The sequence below is a fragment of the Sturnus vulgaris genome, chromosome 4, assembly GCF_052056855.1.
Source record: "Sturnus vulgaris isolate bStuVul1 chromosome 4, bStuVul1.hap1, whole genome shotgun sequence".
Classification (NCBI taxonomy): Eukaryota; Metazoa; Chordata; class Aves; order Passeriformes; family Sturnidae; genus Sturnus; species Sturnus vulgaris.
In genome coordinates, this window is record NC_142246.1 from 26,436,854 (window position 1) to 26,457,381 (window position 20,528).

The 20,528-nt window shown below is 40.2% G+C and overlaps 1 protein-coding gene across 7 annotated transcripts in view; it reads right to left on the reverse strand.

Annotated features, from left to right (window-relative positions):
* Positions 1–20,528, reverse strand: part of LNX1 (ligand of numb-protein X 1) — a 126,822-nt gene that overhangs the window by 29,707 nt on the left and 76,587 nt on the right. For 5 of the 7 annotated variants that reach the window (XM_088163365.1, XM_088163364.1, XM_088163368.1 and 2 more), the window contains 4 exons: positions 10,954–11,195; positions 9,194–9,349; positions 3,704–3,859; positions 283–485 (listed from right to left, as the gene is read on the reverse strand). In XM_088163365.1, the coding sequence (XP_088019491.1) occupies positions 283–485; positions 3,704–3,859; positions 9,194–9,349; positions 10,954–11,195 (757 nt within the window). The remainder of the gene's footprint in view (positions 1–282; positions 486–3,703; positions 3,860–9,193; positions 9,350–10,953; positions 11,196–20,528) is intronic. The other 2 variants (XM_088163366.1, XM_014873414.2) reach the window with 1 other exon arrangement.

Below are 20,528 nucleotides of genomic sequence, written 5' to 3' on the forward strand. Positions count from 1 at the left end.
CACTGCTAGAGTGAAGTATGCCCACATCACGATCCTGGGAAATTCCTTTGGCCAAGTCTGTCTGACACAAAGTAGAAGGCATGGCACAACCTTGGCATGCCTCAAGAGTCCTCAGCTACCACTGGGGTCAGCAAGAGCTAGGAAATCATAGTGCCTTACAGGTGATGCTCTGAACTTCAGGACATCTTTCTGCATGCAACATTGCAAATCTCATAACGATCGACTTAAACTATCTTATTCTTCATCAGGACATTTTTATCTCATACCTCCACAGTACTGTACCTTTAGTATCATGTCTCCAGGCAGCAATCTTCCATCTCTGGCAATTACCCCATCTCGATAAATGTGCTGTATAATAATGTGAACCAAAGGGGTCTCACTGCCTCCCACAATCCTAATGGCCAGATTTTCATGGGGATCAGTACGGCTGATCTTAATGCAGGTAATTTCCCCATCTGGAATCAGGTGATACAACCTGGGAAAACCTGGAAATGCATATTGTAAGGTATTTATTTGACAATACAGCTTTGCTTTGTTAAAACATGCACTGCATAACCTCAAGTACCTGCCAGTTAGTAAAGCTGGGTTTTATGCATGGGTATGATTTATACCAAGTGGGAAGGAAAGGATAGGTAAGCTTGCTGAATGGACTTGAAGGGATCTTTTTACTATTAATATGTTCAAACTTCCTTTTTCCCCCACAAAATACAGCCTTAAACTTTTGATGTAATCCTGACAGATGAAATGTACTTACAGTTACACATGTCAATATTTTAAGGGAATAAAATACATTTTTGGTCATCAGAGATACCTCAGAACCAGGCCACAGTTTTTCACTGGCCCTAGAACAGATGGGCATGGGCACCTCAACAAACATCCATCCCTGCTGTGCCGGGTTGTGAACCCTATCTCACTGGTAGCATCCTACGCTGCCCTGTTTTCTCCATTTTTGGTGTCACAATGGAGGACTGGGCTCTTGCCTTTTATTTATCTTTAGCTACCAAAAAGACAACATTTTTTGTACAAACCAAAGCATACAGTAGTTTCCCTACCAGACCCTTCTCCTTTCCTCACTGCTTGAACTCTCAGAAGTAGGAACGAGTGGCTCTTACTGTGATTTGTCTATTAAAACTACAGTATGCTCAAAGTACCTGGAGAGAAAAATCTCTGCTGGCCCTGGCAATCTGGCTGTGGGGAGGAGGGACTAATGGTGGGCAGGGCTCCTTTTTTGAATTTATAATGCACTGGATAAGAGTATTGTCCTCCAAACCCTACTTTTCAATGGCATGTCTGATTTCACAGAATGTCACTAATACTTTCTTTCCTTCTAGGTCAATTCAAAATTTTAATCCATATTCAGCAGTGAGCAAAGCTGACGTAAAACCAGCAGTGAATTTTCCAGCACAAGCCTAGCAGCATTCAATTATTTTGAATCCCCCAAAGCTGAGAGAAAGCATTTAAACTTTTTGCATGAGAGTCCAATCCAGTGGTTATATGACAAACCTGTAAGTCAAAAAATTAACTGCTAATATTTTTTCAATAACCTATTTTAGAAATGAAAGTACAGTGAGTGTTAATGAATAGTGGTTAATAGAAACTTAACAGACCAGAATCTGAGATAGCATCAATATTTGCTACTACAAAATTAACAGGCAACAAACGAGCAAGGCACCAAAACCTTTTGAGAGAGAGCAAGGGGAAAGAAAGAACAGGAAAAAACATATTGAGAAACACCATATTGCATCCCTTACCACTTCTTTGATCATATGCTCTTCAGGGTGGGAAGCTGTCCTCCTCCACATCTGTAAAAAGCACCTACCAGCACAGACTTCGACTTTGTGGTTTTACACAGGCTTGACAGGCAGTAAAAGTCTGTCTAGATAACTACACAGACTTCACTAACCTAATACTCAACTATTCATTTACCAACCTAATACTCAAACATTTATTTTTGTAATATCAGTTTCTGTGCTAATACATGTTTACTTCAGTTTTGCAGGCAACTTTAATGTCTCAGAAATGGAAGGTGCTGCATTTCTCCCATGCTCCTCTATTTTCTTAATGCTATTTGTTCAGCTTGTGATTTGCTCAGTTCTCTCTAGCCTGAAGGGTGGATCCATTTGATCTAAATCCAGGCCTCAAATGCACAGTTTGGTGGTCTACTTGCTCTGACTTCCTCTGTAGTGCACAGGCACCCAAAAAGAGTAATTCTTGTGCTAAATCACCCTTGGAGGTGCCCAATGTTCTCTACTGCTGTGTAAGAAGAGAGGCAATTAACTCTAGCATCTCAGTGGGGTGTTTAAAGTCAGACAATAAAAGTACTCCTCAAAAATCACCAATGGGCTGATCCCTGCATCAGAATAAGCATGCACATTTCACACCCTCAGTGTGACTATGTAAAAATACAAATGAAAATCAGGACACCTAGATCTGCCCTGCATGCAAACAAATTAATATGCATATATATATTGAAGACTACCAATAAAGTGCTATAATAGACCTACTTCTCTTATGATGACTCACTTCACATCCCAACAAACCATGCTTTTTGACATTCATGTTCATTTTACCATAGCTCATTCTAATAAGTCTTCTAAAGGAATTATCTAGTTGCATTTCTTGTCCACAGAGAATTGTGGACTGAACAAGCTATTTACACTCTCATGTTATTACAACTTAATTGTAATTATCCCAGAGCAAAATCAGGGCAACGTGGCAGTGAACAAGTCTCTACACTTGTACAAGACTTATCTACATCTTTACATAATGTATAAATATAAATAGGTTTCTTTGCATTTTGAACAATGCCATTTAACAAACCTGGTTTGTTAAGTCGTGCAGTGGTACTTGGCAGACTTTCAATATAACTTTATGCAGATTCTTTTAGAGGAATTTTTAATATCTCATTTCCTTCTGAAATATGCAGTCCATAACAACCCAAATCTTTCCAAGATGTTTTCCTTGCCAGTATGCAAGTCTCTAATGCTACTCCTTCATAGTTAGCAGGCTATACTGCCTCACTTCCTGTCTTCATTGATTTGTGTTCTTTATCAAATATACATAATAAACAGAAGCATTTTCTCCTCAGATAGGCTAAACAACCAAAATAACTCTTCTATGATCCATTAATTTCTGCTCTCTTCATTGAAGACTTGCCTCTTCTTTTTATCCCAGACATCTAATGTTTGGGTCATTTGTATTATCTACTATCTAGGCAGCTGTAAGTAAAAGGCCAATGCCTATTTTGATAAACTAACAGAAAGTGTGGCAATCTAAACATAAAATGTACACAAATACACTTTTTTTAAAATAAGAAAATTCATAATTGCTTTTTCACCAAGAAGTCTGCATATACTTTGAACAGTTTGATGAAAACTTACCATGAGTATTTCAACATGATGCCATGCCTAGGAAGCAATGTCTTCAAATTGAATTTTTAATGTACAGACCATACCCAGAAAAGGAAGACCCTGCTTCAGCACCTGGTTGTATACAACGACTGGGGCCTCAGGAGCCCAACTGAAAGAACTCCAACTGAGCTGGGGCTTGTACCTTTCCTATATATAAATATATACGTTCTCTTGTGAGCTGGAGTATCATTTTTCACAGAATCCATTTTCCAGCCCTTAACACTCTTATTGAAAATTCTCCATTTTCTTTGGTCAGGTTTTCCAGAGCAGGAAAACCCAGGAGTATTGCATACCTTTCTTTACCATTTTATATTTCCAGTCCTTAAATATCGAAGAGCTGCTGAATCTAGAAAGAAGGAAACTTTCTGTCTTGTTTTTGGTGATTCGTCCAGGCTTTCCCACAGAGTGTTGTGTTTTTGTCACGGGGGGTTGTATGGAGCATTCTGAATCTGTCAATATAATAAAATGTCACCTGCATTCAGAAAGACTGTGGGCTTTTTTCTCAAGCAGTATTCTCTTAATGTTAGTGTGCAATTTGTATCGATATTTTCACACATTACTTTATGGTAACAACATAGGAGAGACCAGCTTTGCACAGTGAACTCCACTTATCTGGCACAATGTGGGAAACTGAGCATTCATTACCCTAGTGGCCATGACAGTCTATTATAGAATTTTAAGTGTGCTTACTATTTTTTCCCCATAGTTTATAATGTTTAATGGTAGCATTCCTTCAGTGCTCAGGTTTTTGCTGACTTCTGTGCATATCATGCTCCTTCCAACAGTGCTGCCATGAGGGTAGCTTCTGCCTTCATTCCCAGGATTCAATGTGACAATGTGCAATATTTGCTGTGACTCTTGGGTCCAGATTAATCAAAGGTCACTGTAAACAAAGCTTGTATCTGTGGTTGCAAGTCCTCATTTAGATCAGGCAGTCTGACTAATGTGCCAGCTCACTCCCACAAATAGGACCATCTGCAGGAACACACACTCATGCTTCCCAGCATCTGGACACCAGAATTTAAATGAAGCTTGTATAACCTAGTCTTGGAAAATTCATATGTCTATAAGTGTCACATGCCCTTGTGCTGGTGGGGGAACTTTGTTCTGCAAATTTTCCTTCTCAATAGATTTTGATTTATCATGCCATTCTCCCAAAGGTTTGCCATCATTTTGATTTAATGCCTTCCATTAATTCTCCAGCGATGCTTCTCCAGTGGAGGGGCAGGTTCTAATATCTCTTCTTGCTTCTGGACACTCCTCTCACCAAAGCAGTCCCAAAAGAACTAAAATGAAACTGCTGCTGAGTTGACTGTGTCTCTAAAGAGTTGTGACTCTTGTTTACAGCACGCAAATTTATCAGTGGAGGAAATGCTACAATTTCTTTCTTTGGGAAATTTCCTGGCTCAGAGTTCCAGAGCAGAGTGCTTTGAACCAGTTCTGTAACAACTGTTTTGGGAAATCAGAATGGCAACTGGATCAAATCTGAGAAAAATACTGTGGGATTTCTGTGGGGTGCAGCCTCCTGAGACAGAAGTTGGGCTGCACTGTCTTGTCCTGGGGCTGGATAAACCACTTTTTTTTCTGCACACAAGAGAGCCTTAATGCCATGAAAAGGTCGATACCCTCTGTGTTTCACTTACCTTCTTTTTCTTCACGTATTTTTTCAAACACTGAAGTATTTATAATCTATCTATCTATCTAGCAGATACAGAGATACATATACATATCATGTATATGTATGTGTATATAAATTTCTCACAAATATAACAGTGTTCACACTGAACAGTACAAGAGGGAAGCCTGTTCTGTGGTTCTGCCAGTGCCTGCTGGGGCTGTCTTGGTCTTGACTGCTGCAAAGCAATAACAGATGGCAGAACCACATCCACTATGAGACTGAGTTTGACTTTGAAAAACATTTGCCATCCTCAAGCAATCCTAAATTAAATTTCTTTTACAATGACTTGACTGCAAAATGAAATCAATGAATGTTTTTGAAAGTTAAAAACATGGCTCTTTTACTCTACAACTGTATGGAAGTTTTTTAAATTGTACCTGCAAATTCTTTGCTCCTGAAACATTAGCTGGTTTACAACTTGCATTTGTAGATCAGTTTGAGTAAGGAGTATATGTATCTATAGTCTTTCTTGGAACTGAATTGAAGGTGTAAAGCCAAACTAAGAGCACAGTGATACAAATAAGCATAGCAAAGCTGGAGCAGTCTTTGCTTGGAGATATTTTATCTTTTAAGTAGATTGTCAAGGTCATTTACACTAGTAGATCTAGTCAGAAGATATTACATCTTAAATGCATCAGTGCCATAAGCATGTCCCTGTTACCTTCCCTCACATCTCAAAATGAAACTTTCTTTTAAACTTTCTAAACTTCTACTTCAGACCTGGAAAGTTATTTGCAGCTGTAAATGCTGAAATTGCTCTCAGATAAATATCACAAGCTTGGGTGCTGCCTACAGACAAATATTTCTTTGCATGGGATTTTACAAATTAGAAAGTATTAAAAATGAGAAAATCTTAACAGCTCCTTCCCCCACATTATTTCTCATTAGTGTTTGTATTTTTCATTCACCTCTAACATGTTCTTTGGTTTGGAAGTTTAACAGTTCCCTACTGAAAATGCCACAAAAACAGAGAAACAAAGAAACTGAATCGTTTAAATCCAAAATGAGCACATATAACATTGTTTAAACAAATCAAACCACAGGATATAAACATAAATTAGGAAGTAATCTCCACAGTTCAGGATGGCTACCAGCTCCAGGTATAAGAGCATTAGTATTAGAACTGCAACTGTTTCTCTGCTGTAATTATAACAAATACATTTGATATTGTACATCATATTTTACAATGTCCCTGGGTGTAAAAGCATTTTACACTACTAGATTCAGCTTCAAGTTAAGAAGAATTTGAGCACTGGCTCAACAAACATAGCAGCTTCAGACTGAAGACACCTACACACTCTGCATGAAGGGTTGCTGATGGCTAATACTTGTTATGGTGTTCATTTTCAGAGCTCCTTTGACCAAAATACAGGCAAAACACAAATTAAACAGAGATATGTGAATTAAGATGGGGCTATTCTGAAAACTGGAGCCAGGTGAATTATACATTGAGCTTTTCCAGATGATCTTACTGCTCCTTTATCAAGAAGAGGTTATCAGCAAGAAAAGGCTTATATCACTCTGTGCTCACTGTGAGGTTGGTATAGTCTCAGCTTTATTCTGCTCATGAACTGACTAAATCTGGTGAGGAAAGTGGTTAACAAAGAGCTGGTAAGGTGCTGTCTGATCTCCTGGGGCAATGAGTCATGGCTGAGTTGTGTTCTCAGATGGTCCTAGACACAAACCTGTGAAACCTTGGGCAAAGCAGCAGCAGCAGCTTTCTCCCTGGGTATGGGGACCTGTGAAGTCAGGAACCACCTCATTCATTCCCATAGGAGCACCTCCATTCCCAGGAGAGTGGCGTGGCAATGGTGAGACAGACATGCAGGGCTCCCTTTTCTTCAATAGGCAAGACTTTTAGTGAGCACAGGGCAGTGCATACAGCAGCTATCCCTAAAGACTGACCAACAGCTCTAATCATAATTCTAGCTGCAGACTGCTCAGAGCAGCTGAGATTTAAAAAAAAATAAATAAAAGAAGGAAACATACGGAACTGGAGAAGAAAACCATCCCCCAGCTGGCAGGATGATGACAACTGCTACAAAAATAAGTACTTTCATTTCTTCTTCCAAGAAGAAGAAGCAGAGAAAGCATTTGAGTTGCTATACACAAAGCACCTGTTGCAAAGGACTGAATAGAAATCTTTGTTCAAGTTCTATTTGTATTGCTTCAAGTTACTTGCTCACATTTTTTTAAAGATCAAATTCCAGAACTGTGTAATCAAAATGCATTCTTTGCAAATGTAATTAATAAAGTAATTTAAGTACCCAGCTTCTGTGATCTCATACTTAAGAGTAACTGCTTATTAAGTAATTATATGCCTACCTGGTTTTTCCAGTGCAGCAGAATACATTTGGAAGTTTACAGGCATGCTTGGTGCAGAGGAATGAAACCACAAGCAGAGCCAAGGAGAGAATGACAATCCTGACACTGTCAGTGGGGCCCTGGAGTGATTGCCATTATACATCCATTATAGACACAACAATACTTTTCTTTTGCTGGAAATGTAAAGGCCAGTGCCGTCTTCACACCTTTCTGCCAACTTCTGCTAACATCTGGACTGCACTGGGCTACTGGATAGGTGCTGTTGACATCCAGATTATTTGCACACTCTGGACATGAAGTCAAGATTTCAGTGGAACTATTACCAATGTCAGCTTTATGTCTAGGTAGAAAGTGGTCTGTAGCTCATCCTGAAGAGATGTCTTTTGAAAAATATGAACTTGAAGCATGGAGAATTTCACTCATTCTAAAAAAAGGCAAGCTTTTGCTCACAGTGGATTGAAGAGTTGCTATGGAACAAGAAATTTATCTGCCTGCTCAAACAGAGATATAAACAACTTACTTGCAAAATTTTACTTGGGGAAAAATAATAAAATATTATTTTTAATAATAAAAAATATTTAAAATTATTAAAAAATATAGTACAATTATTCATGATGTTTCCAGGTCAAGGAGTATATTCACATCCCTTTTGTGGAAAAGGTTCACAGTTTTGAATTATCAGGTTTTATTTCAGCTCTATCAGCATGTATGTGAAGTAGGAGAGTAAGTACCAAGAACACAGTAATATAATGAAACTCTCCTGAAGGAATAAGCAAATAAAGCAGAATATTGAACATGGTCCTCTGATTCACCGCTATTCACAATGGCATCACAATGATGCCTGAAAGTAGCATTTGGCAGCCTTTTGTGCTTATTTTGTGTGTGTTTCAATGACAACTTGAATACAGAGCAAAAGGAAGTTGGATATTTTGTATTTCTGAAGCCTGCCTCCAAAACATTTGATCTGGGAAAAGAAATGAGGTGCTGAGGCATCAAGCAAAAGAATAATAAGCTGAGTGAAGACCTTGATTAAGACATTGATTCCCACTCTATCATCACTTCCTCTTGATGCCTGAATGCCATTGCTGGTTTCATAATTATGGTCCAAACTGATTAGTAGTATTTGTTTATTGCTTTGAGAATGCCAAATGTTAAGTGTTACTACCTGCCAGACCCCTCATCCCTGACATACATCAGACAAACTTGCCTCTCCCTGCTGTTTAAGAGCAGAGCATTCTTACCCCATCACCTGCCTGGCTGAGGTAATAAAGGAGCCCACAGAAATGCTGGAATAATTACAGTACTTTGCACTTTCATACCATCCTCCCACTGGGAATTTCCAGTGCTTCATAAACATTAGCCAAAACTCATTAAGTTCTTCTAAAGCATGATTATTGAGATCCATTTACTTTAGAGGGACAGGCACATGCTGATGAAGAGACTTGAACAAAATTACAGAGCAAATCAATGACAGCTCCAGTAATAGATCCCAGATGCCCAGATCCCACATCCCGTGGGCTAGATACTGGGCTGGCTGTAGCATGCAGGCTGTTACCAGAACAGGTCCCACACACCCCAGGAATATTCATGCCTGCCAGCCAGTAACATCTTTTGAGAGAAGAAAATAAGGAAAGATTGCGTTTTCTGGTTTGTTTGTTCGTTTTAATCACGCACAGCCCACCACATGAAAGGCACGTCAGTCATGGGTATCCAGTTCCCACGTGGATAGGGCCCTCTCTACCCCGTTTTAAGTGATAACACAAGATGAATAAAACATTACCTTCCTCTCCGGCAGAAGAGTTTCCAACAGTCTCCCTTTCTCGGTCAGTCTGGTTGGAAACAGCACTTCCACTTTTTGTCCTTCGAAGAACACTGAATGCTTTGTTTATTTTTTTAAAAGATCTGCTTCTTATAGTGGAACGTTCAAAGTGTCGAGCTGCAACATCAGGAAAAAAACCAGATCAATACAGTTCAGCAGTTCTGGTCTGGAACCTCAGCATTTCTGCAGCCCTTGACATCTGATGGGATATAACATCACCATCAGGGCTGCCCGTGCTCCACCTTTGCCCTTGAGTCCTGTTGATACTTCAAGGTTGCACCCACCTGAGTCTGGGTACAATCACCCTACCTCAGTCCCACACCCTTGAATTGCCACCTTCCTGTCTGTTTTGCCAACCACATGGAGAAATCTCCTGTGAGTGTGGTAGCCTTGAAAAGAATAATCCTCCATCAAGACAGAATCAACAGCAATTCTGTGAAAAATACATGTAAAAGGGAGAAGCACTGCCCTTCTCAAGCTATACACATTGGACCAAAAAAAGCTGGAAGTCATTATAAACTCTTCTTGAAAAAATCCCCACTACTACTACTACTGCCTCAAAACCTTGCAAATCTTCTAAAGCCACCAATGATTGCTAACTATTTAATGTCAAAAAATGAAAATATTATCAGGTGGGAGGGATCAAGAAGTCACATATATCTGACTCAAGTAGGGCAATACAAAAGAAAAGTCATAATACTTTCAAAACATGTCACTCTTTTCCATCCTGCTAAAGATATCTTTATGTCTGTTGCTGTTTTGTCTGTTCCAGCTCTGCATGCTAGCCAAATACTGTAATCTAATAATACAACATTCCCTCAAACAGACTGCGGCCTCTACATGCAATAAAACTGACAGAATTTATTGAGATTCTGGTGCTCTCTTCTTGCACCCTTCCTTTCCTCACCTCTCCAAACCTTGGCACAACAAAAGGATAATCCTTCTCATTTCCTAGACTTTCTTCATCCCTTCATCCGTTTTCCCAACACACAACTGGTGACACACAAGGTGGGCTTTCCATTTTAGCTTCAGAATCCTCAAATACATGCTTTGAACTCACCGTTAACACTTCTGACTCTGGCTTTGGCCAGGCCATGTTTTTCAGACATGACACTCATCAGAGACAGGTGCAGTGTCACAAGGTGAAAGATCAAAGCAAAGTTTCCTGATGCAGCTTGTCCTGATTGTTGTTATTTCAGCAGGTCCAGCTCCTCTGAACTGCACCTTCCCAAGAAGCTAGCGGATGTCCCTCAAGCTCCTCAGGCAATTCTTACGGGTTTTTTCCCTGAAAATACTTGGCAAATGCGAAACACAGTTCCCAAAAGGATTTTGGGTAGGTGCCCATGTCTGTGGGGGTTACTTGGGCCACCAAGATTTAATGGAGACACATTACCCAACTACACCACCTCCCCAGCCCATCACACATAACATTTAATCTTCCAACTGAGCTGACTTACCTAAATAATCTTTCTAAAGATTTGCAGTTTACGTGTGTACAGCTAGTCCTTCTTCAACTTGATGCTGACCCTGGCCAAGTATTTTTTTTTCACCTCAAGTCTATTGGGTCACAGAGTGCACAATTTGATAAACCACGTAAAATGAAAGCTTTTGCTTCCCCCACCCCTTTTTAATTTTTTAAATTTTTTTAATCCTCCAGTGACATATAATTAACAGAGAGGGGCAAGGGGCTCCCAGGCTGTGAAACCATTGTTGGCTCTTACTTCTGTTGCGGTTGCTGCGGTGCAGGTCTCCGGGGCTGCTCCCCAGCTGGCTGTCCTCTGAGGTGGGGCTGAAGGCTGGGTTCACCAGCCCTGGCTCATCTGTCATTAAGGCGATGGCCGCAGCTGCTGAGAGCTCAGGGCCCAGGGAAGCTACTGCTAAGCTGGAGCCGTGGTCTGGAGAGCAGTCCTGGGAACGCCTCTTCCGTTCCTTGGTAAGGCCATAGTGGGATGCTCCTTTACATCTAAGGAGAAGGGAGGGAAAGAGAGACATGACAGCAAGTTGTGTTTAAATGCTGTGTACTTATGGAAATTATCTGGTTCCAAGGACCCACTTGGACCTGTGATGATCATGGTGACCAGTGAAATATGGATGATTAACAAAAGAGAAAAATGCCAGTGTGTGCTTCAAACGAGGTGAGTTACAACCTTACATGGGAAGAATACTGCTGGTCAAGGAAAACAGAGCGCCTCAGCCTTGTGTGTAGTCTTATGTGTATAAATAGTTACTGTGCAAGATGACAAGAATAGTAGGTGGTTAATTAAGCCAGAGGCTACAATCTGTAATTTCCTACTTGCCTCTGATTGATGAAGGAGAGCAGGGTGAGGCCTGACAGCTTCTCTGGTTCTGCTAGTGAAATAAAAGATACCTTACATAGTCCTGCCTCCTGAAAAACCCTCCTGGCCACCAAGGCGGCCACATGTGGAGCAGGGCACTGTGTCTGTAGAGACCAGAGCAAACAATAAAGGGAGGGCTGCAGGTGGGAGCTGAACACCTGGGGGCTGCAGGAATCCAGGCCCCACATGGTGCCTGTACAGACCATTTACTGCTTGAACTGTATCTGATGAATTGTTTTCAAATTCAGCCATAGAGATGAAGTTGCCAACTCTGCTGTTCCAGCTCAGTTGAGACACTAAAATAGACAGGTCATTGCCTTGACAGAAGAGGTACATGTGGGGGTAGGGGGTCCCACTGTCCCTGCAGCCTCACCAGAATCAAGGAGGGAGTGCAGAGCTCCCACCAAGGGGCTGGGACCAGGTCCTCATGCCAAGGTCCTTGTGCCAGCCTGAGACTTCACCAGCTTGGGGACCTCAAACCAGCTTCTAAACTACTTCTGGAGGAAAATCCTCTGTTTCTGGTGGAGAAACACATGTTCCCAAAAGAACTGAAGATGCAGCATTATAAGGGGCAAATTACAATCCTGCTTTGAAACAAATTTACTTCGGCTTCCAACTATCTGCTCTAGATGCACCTTAGACAGCAAAGGCAGGACCATGCATGGCATTTTGTTTTTAAGACTCATGAAAGAAAGTCACTTGAGTGAAATTAAAGGTCACTGTAGTCTTCATGAGTCAGTATTCAATTAAAACTATAAAATAACTGAAAAGACAGAGTGACCAAAGACACAGCACCTGTGACTTCTCCAGCACCACTTCTGCCCAGTGCCACCCACTAGAACCACATTCAGTGCATTAAAAAAATATAAATAAATCTGCCTTTTAATCATAATCTAATGAGCTTGGCCTACTTTCAGTTGCTATTATCCCTTCCTTCACAGCAAAGGCTAACTGATGACTTTCATGAAAGTGCCTTGTAGGACAAGCTCACAGAAATAGCTGCAGAAACCCTTAGGGATAGAAAGCTCTTCGTAATATATGGCATGCACAAAAGGCAATGCATAATACATACAGTACACAACGCTAGTGGGTTAAGTGTCAAGAAAAGAAGTAGTACATTGAACAGAAGGCTTGGAAGAGAAATGATTATGGAAGCAGCTTCTGACACAGAAAGATGATATGAGGAGATGTCATAGAACTCTCTGTATCAGCTTCAGAGCAGCAGTTTAATTTCTATCATGGTACTGACTTTTGATGATACAGTTGAATCAGAACCTTTTTTTGGCACTAGATTTATGGTTTACCATCATTTACCTCATGCTGCTTCTGACAACTTTTTTTATTCCCCCCTCTTAAAGAGGGGGAAAATACCCAAACCAAACTGTCATATTGATGCAACTGTGTAAGGGTTATGTATATGCTTTAAGTCTTGGATAGGAATGGCTGTAACAGAAATTATTTCTGAAACTTTTCACAAGCAAAATGAGGCATCTCAGAAGAAAATACTCTTATGAAAGAGAAGGCCAGTCAACTACTGTAAAAGACCAATGAAAAGCTGTTTGAGGCACCCATTGCAAGGCAAGCCTGCAACAGTAATTATGTAAAGAAAGGAAGAGCTCTCCTGCCTCCATTGCAGCAGGTATTTTTCTACTTCTTTCCAGACTTTCTCACTGCCCTAGAACTCTAAACCATGGCAGGATGCTCTCCTTTAGATTTCATGGGAAGAAAAACACAAAGGCCTTTCCCTCTTGCTACTCACCTGAACTTCTTTGACACAGTGTTTTGGAAATCCATCCTTGACATCTCCTTCTTGCAGTAAAGCCACATTTGCTAATCCAGCCCATGAATGCTTGACAAAATAGTTCAAAAATACTCTAAAAAACCAATATAAAGAAGTGGCTTTGGGGAGAACTGTTTGCTGTTCTCAGAAGACAGTCTCTGCCTTACAACAATCTTGCAAAGATTCAGAATATGATAAAAGATATTCCTACTCCTCCTCATTTTATTTCATTAGCCTGTGGTTTTCCCATGTCACTAAAGTTTCAGTGGCTAATACTAGAACACCAGCCTTGTGAATGGCTTCTCAAATGCAGATGTTTTTTTTATTTCATAGGTTCTATGAAGATCAATATGAAGATCAGAAGTGGCTCTGCCCAAAGATTCCTAGTTATTTGGATTCAATTACGGCCTGGTGCCCATCTGCAGTTTGCTGCTACAGCCTTCCCTTTCTGTGGAAATCCTCACTTGCTGCTGCTGGCTGCACTGCAGACACACAGTCAACAGCTTCATTCCAACAGCAACGAACAGAAGACAGCTACTTTGAATGTAGAGAGGACTGACAGAGTTTAAGATGTGGCTTATTGAAGAAGACAAGTTGTCATGATACAAAGCACAAAGCATATCTTTCTAGCTCTGCCAGAAATAGTTAAAGAAGAACCAGAGCTCTTCAAGTATGATCACTGAAGCTTTTTCTTAAATAATTGTGGCAGGCATAAATGAACACAAATCAAGCCCTCTTTCTTCAGATTAACACAGTGTCCTTGAAGAAAAAAAAAGTCCCAAGACCTCAAACTTGTAACAAAATTCGCAACAGCATCTCTTCACTTTCATTGTTTTGCTTGTGCTGACACTGCTGTGATAACAGAAAACAGAAGAGACGACTGTCTAAGTGGAATCATATTTATAGTGTCTAAGCTACATTTTTCCATATGGTCGGATTTGGCTCCCAGAAAAGAGAGTAACATAAAACAGCTACATGCCAGTAGTAATTAGCTCTCTCATTGTGAATATTAATCACAATGCCTGATTTGCAGCTGGAAGAGTGGGATACCTGATTAACATAGCCAGTCAGAAAGTGAACTCAACACTGTCTGCAGGCCAAGGTGAACTACAGATTTATGCTCCTTCTCAGTCGTGCTGGACAGCGAGTACATCCGTGCAGCCGCACGATACTGAAACAATTTGAAGGCCAAACCCCAGAGAGATAAACAGACGTGAATAATCGGTGTTGTTCAGGTCATCCCATTAAAGTAGTGTCACTAGGTGCACACAGGAAACTGAGAAAATAGTTTCTTCTGTTTGTACAGCCTCTTTTATGAAGCAGATATTTACAGTCTGAAATTCTGGCTGTATGAGCTAACCGCTGGGCAGTATGACAGCAGTGGTGGCTGCTGAAATTTCACCCAGGGCTGCAATTCTGGCTGGTATCAACACTAGCAGCCACAGGGCAATCTTTGCCCCGCACCCTGTTCCATGCTCGAGAGAGACTGCTCTCCAGGCTTCAGGAGCAGCACATCCCAACAGCTGGAGCAAGGAGATCCAAAACCCTGTGGCTGCCTTAACTTGGTCCTACATTTGTGAAAACAACCTTCAGTTAAACTCAAGGCCAACAGAAACAAATCCACGTCATTTGAAATTCAAATTAAAACAGTGGTTTGAAAAGAGAGCTCTCCTTGCAGCATCCCTGACTTGCACAGCAAGGGAGGAATTGAAACTAAGATTGAGCTCAAGGATTTCAATTACCCAGGCTGACATAGGGAAAAATGTAAAGCCAAAACATAAGCAAGGACAACTGCATGGATTTTTCACCTCTCTCTTCTAGTGATCTAATAAAACAATTCCACAAGTAAAAAATATATGTATGTGTTTACCCATGGCAGGGGGACTGGAATTAGATGATCTTTACAGTTACTTCCAACACAAACATGTATAATGCATGTGCTCTTAAAAATGCCCTGCCTTCTGTGTCACTTCACAATCAATCTCTGTCTGGGCATGGGAAAAAAGTTAATCTGAAGAGTGACAGTGGTTGTGACCCAGGCCTGACACAAATAAACAGAGCAGGAACCTGCCCTGGCCAGTTCTAGTAGTGTTTTCTCAACCTTATTTCCAGCACCGTTCATATTTTGGAATTGTTTTGCTTTAGTGCAGAAGCAGTGCACACATTGTCAGAATGCAATTAAGAATAACGTATACAAAGCACTTAAGATCGCCCATCATAAGAAAATACTGCATAATGGGCTGTCATTGCTGTTCCAAAGCTAAACCCTGATCAGGGTAGACAACTATGCTTCAGCTATGGTCTCACTGCAAGCAGCCTCATCCCTGTGTAATTTAGTTTTGACACAAGCTGGGGTCCAAAGCATCAACAGTGTGTATCATCCCCCTGTTACACAAACTCCCTGAATGCTCTAGCACTCATAAACTAATTCAGTGGGAAGGATGATGGAGAAACCAAAGCTGATCAACAAGGAGCGTCCTGGATAACCTGGTGCTGATAACCTCGCCTGTGAGACCCTGGTGAGAGGTTCCTGCTGCGCCTGGGAAGAAAGGAGAGATGGGATTTAATTGGAGAGGTTGACTCACAAGAAGGTGTTGACAATTCCTGACCCACAGGAACCATTCACACCATGTGTGCATTAGCAGTGACAGAAGTCCAAACATTACCCAAACACCAACCACATGGATTTCAGGCCAAACACCTAGACTCTAAAGTTTTCTGGAACTCCATCACAAGGGAGTGAAGTGACTTGATCAGTTCTCAGACAGGGCTAAAACCAACTCTTCTGATTTCATTTTTGCCAACAGTGCACCAAGAAATGGAGTCAAATACAAAAAAGAAGCAAGGCACCTGAACTTCCACTATATCCCATGTTACAGATGTAAGCTAAAACGCAGCAAATACATGATCTCCCATCCAGTCCAACCATAAGTGCTTAAGAGGTCAGAGACCTCAATATCTTTGGCAGTGAAGGTGACAACTGCCCTGTTGCTCTTTGAACCTGAAGACATTGTAACATCCTTGCTCAGAAAACTAGCTCCTGTGAATCCTGGTCCTATGTACAAAATTTATCTTTTTTTATTTGTTTACTATATAGGGAAATCAATCCTGGAACAGAGCACTTCACAGAAATTATTCCTCCTTGGTAATTCTGAGTTCCTGCAAGGATTAACTATTGTGTGAATGTTGCATATAGAAAAAAGCTTCCTAAGTACCTGATTTTTTTTTTCATGTGTGTGCCTTTTCTGCTTTTTATAAAGAACTGTCTCATGTCAAGAGCAATCCTGAAGCTACTGTCATCATCAGCTATGGCTAGGAAGGTCCTGCCTACATTAAACTGTACTCAATATTGATAAAGAAGAGAATGAGCCATATAAAAAGCAAAGCTTAAACTTCTGGATTACAATTTCCAGCGAACATTTGCTGAAAGACAGGCTGCAAAACCCATATCTAAGCAGGCAACTAGAAACAGGCTGATCTGCACCTGCACTTGAATTTCATAATGCCAGCAATATTTCCAGGTGCTTGCCACTGCTGTTCTGTGCACTCTGTACTCTGGCATTGATGCACTTGGGTATCCTCCCCCTGGTGATCTCTCAGCATCAGAGACTTGCCATCTTGTTTGGGGGGAAAAAAATGCATATTTTTCACTTAAGTGGGAAATTGTCCCAATTACTACTGCTCTTTCACTTCAATGACCCTGTAAACAAAAGCCTTTTAGAGACAGCTTCCTGACACCTGGGGCATCAGGGCTGCCTGGGAGGGCAGCATGAGCCTGTGGCATGATCCCTGCTGCCTCTGGAGGGCTGAGGATCAGCAATTCCTTCCTACGGTTCCATAAACACTGCTCTTCTCGGTGTCAGCACAGAGATAGCTATGATAGAAGCTGAGGCAAATGGCTTCTCTGTCTAGCTGTCAGAGAGATTTTCTCATGTTATTTGCTCTCTATTGTCAGCCAGAGGCCCTTGCTACAGTAAAAGCACATAATAGATTTAGTGGTTCTGTATTTCTGCATCAATAATCTCTAAATATTTATAACAGTCCTCATAACATTTATTGTTTTAAGCTAAAGTTATTTAGCTTAAATACTTTCCCACAAGATAGGAAAACTTCTCACATATTTGTCTGTTTCAGTTTAATTTCTGCATATTCCTGTTAGGGTTTCCTAAGGGTATTTTCCACGCTTTTTGTTTAATGAAGACATCACAATTCAATAAATTCTGGAAAACTACCTTACTAGCAAAGCTTAAAATTGTGCTTTGTCCTATCTGTAAAGATCTGACCCCAGGGAAGGGCTGTCATTTTCACAACACTTTTGCACTAAGGTGCTGTCAAACAAAATATATTTGTGCAGACTCGGTGTCAGACACAAACTGAACAAGTGTTCAATGAAAACCAAATACTTATTTCATATTTGACTGTTCATACTGAAAAAAGGGAGAATCTCCATATTTCCTACTATTTTTCAGGAGAGTTGAAAGAACTCAGAACACATTTTCAATCTTAAATATGATGTAGAGCTTCAATTTCATGTGCATGCTCACGAAGTATCATCTAACATGAGGTTGTGTTTAAGATTTTTTACCCCTTCTCTTTAAAACTCAGAAAGTTGTATTTCAACCACCATCTTGAGCTTCTATTATGAAATCTTTTAAGAGGCCCATTCTATCTAGCATCTATCATGGGAACAGGAAATTGGAAGAAATTGGAAAACAGTATTAGTTGCCTGCAATTGCAGACAAAAATCATGGCTGGGATTATTGTGCAATCATCCCAGTTATTGTTGGGACTAAGTACAAATTGTTAGTCCAGATCATGTTCTCTTTCTCTCCTGACACTTCTTTCAGGCCATTATTTTGTCACTGATGATTTTGAAACTACAACTGTACTGATTTTTGTTCAAGATGGGATGATCATTTCAACTTCTAGTCTTAAAGCAATTCAACAAATTTCAGCTGTTTTACATATAGGAGAATGGAGTTGTAAATTGCTAGAGAGAGCTGAAATGGGCAAGTTGGCTCCCAGGCTGGAAATTCAACTTTTTTTACAAGTTAGCACACCTTGTTTTTGCTTAATATAACTACTTCTTTAGACAAGGCAATATTCACAATCAAATATTGCTTTTGCTTCACCTTCTGTGTCCCTTTCCCCTGCGTTCATGTCACAAATGCTGACTACGCACAAAGGCATCAGCAGATTGTTCCCACTGCTCGCATAAGGCATAGCCTTGAGCTGCTTCCTGTACCTTTTCCAATACTGCCTTTAAATGTAATGCTTGTAGAGCACAAGTAGACCTGGAGCTACAAAACTGAAGAGTTAAGCAAGGTGGAAGACTGCAGTCAGTCTATTATTTACTATTTTCTCCTAGATTACAAACAAACAAATTTGCCTATGTTGCTCCTAAACAAACAAATCTGTCATCACAGAGAAGATACTGGCCAGATGTACAGTTCCAGAGTGATCCTGTATGATACAAAACAACAGCAGCATTTATTTATACTGAACTTAATTAAAGACTGAAGCTCCCAAAGAGTGATCTACATATCTCATGCAATCTGCTCACACCAGCTGACACAAGCAAGGAAAACAGAGGTAGTACACTATCTCTAATTCCTGGTAGGTGCTCAGGTACTGACACAGCAAGGAATCTATGAGTACTTGGTTAGGAGCTTCAGAGCAAAATAAGAGAGAAAAATAAGACACACAGGACTAGCAGTGAGAGCCTGTAAACTTTGTTGATGGCTTGAAATACCTATAGTGTTCAACAAATAATACATGATTTAAACCCACTAATCTTATCCAAGTGCTGTATTAAAGTACTGAAGTACTAAAAATTCCTCTTGACTTCAGCAGAAGTGGAGCTTGATGAAAAGTTTCCCAAGTCCTTTCATCACCTTTCAGAATTGTATTGTTACCTATAAAACATACTTAAAAGAGCCAGCTTTTACCACTTAAAGAAGAGTCAAACTTGAACATTTTTCCAAAAGAAAATGAGAAAGCACAAATTAGAGAGTTTTCTTCATGGAAAATGTAGGTATTTAGCGACATTTGTACATTCTTTTATCTACAGAAGTTGTGCATGAGGGAGCAATCACAAGTAATGTGGATCAGTTGGGTATTTAGAAAGAAACATAAGATCTGCCAGGAGCAGCTCTGAGCTTCATATCTGCTTTTCAAGTCCATCCATTCAAAAAACTAGCACTCAGCCAGCCATCTTGGCCATTGATTTTGCCTCATACTAATAAAATAATGATAATGCAACCTTTTTACATCCGGAATTGCGCTCATATATAATGAAGCTGCAGCAAGACCACTAAAAATATTCCTCATTTTGAACATTAACTAAAAAATGAGTCTAAGGAAAATCACAGCATATATACACAAAAGCTCAAAAATTGCTGCTAAAATCAGGTTATCTGTGACAAAAATAACAAGTGCGAAGACAAAGGAATTCTTGAGGCAGTACTCTTTCTCATAGTACCACACAATCCAATACACTACATTTTTCAAATTACGTAGGTACACACATAATTAATGTTAAGAATAAGCATTCAATCTGTTGATTCATATGCTTTTCATGTTTATTGTTCAGTCTTTTGATCACTGGATTATATTCAACAGGTATAACTAGTCTCCTGGAACTTAATATCTCAGCACTGTCTTCCCCTCCTACTATCCCCACCTATGCTATAAAAACTGTATGATGCAGTGAGCAAAATATGTTTGCAATGGGACAAATGGGGTTGGTTTTTTAACAAGACTGACAGGATCAGCTTAACCCAAATTCTTGCACCTACAGACAGAAAAGCCTGACAGACAGAAACTTTGTATTTACACACACTTAGCATGCATTTATTTTTAAAATAAAACCAATTACAATATCTGCTGTATCACAGACTAACCAAGCCAGCACTACTGAGAGTAGGTGTGAGGCTTCTGCTGGCAAAAAGAAGTAACACATGTCCATAAATGTCTAGATATAATAAAAAGGGAATGCTGTGTTCAGTTTCAAGATGTTTTCAACCCAAGGCTTGGATTTACTACTGTGCTCTCCACTGGAATTTGAAATTATAGGAAATAATGGAGCTACATTCAGTAAATAACAAATGCTCTCTTTATACCATCTTATTCACAGAACATGCTGTGGACAGCTATCCACAGGTCTAGCTCTGGTGGTACT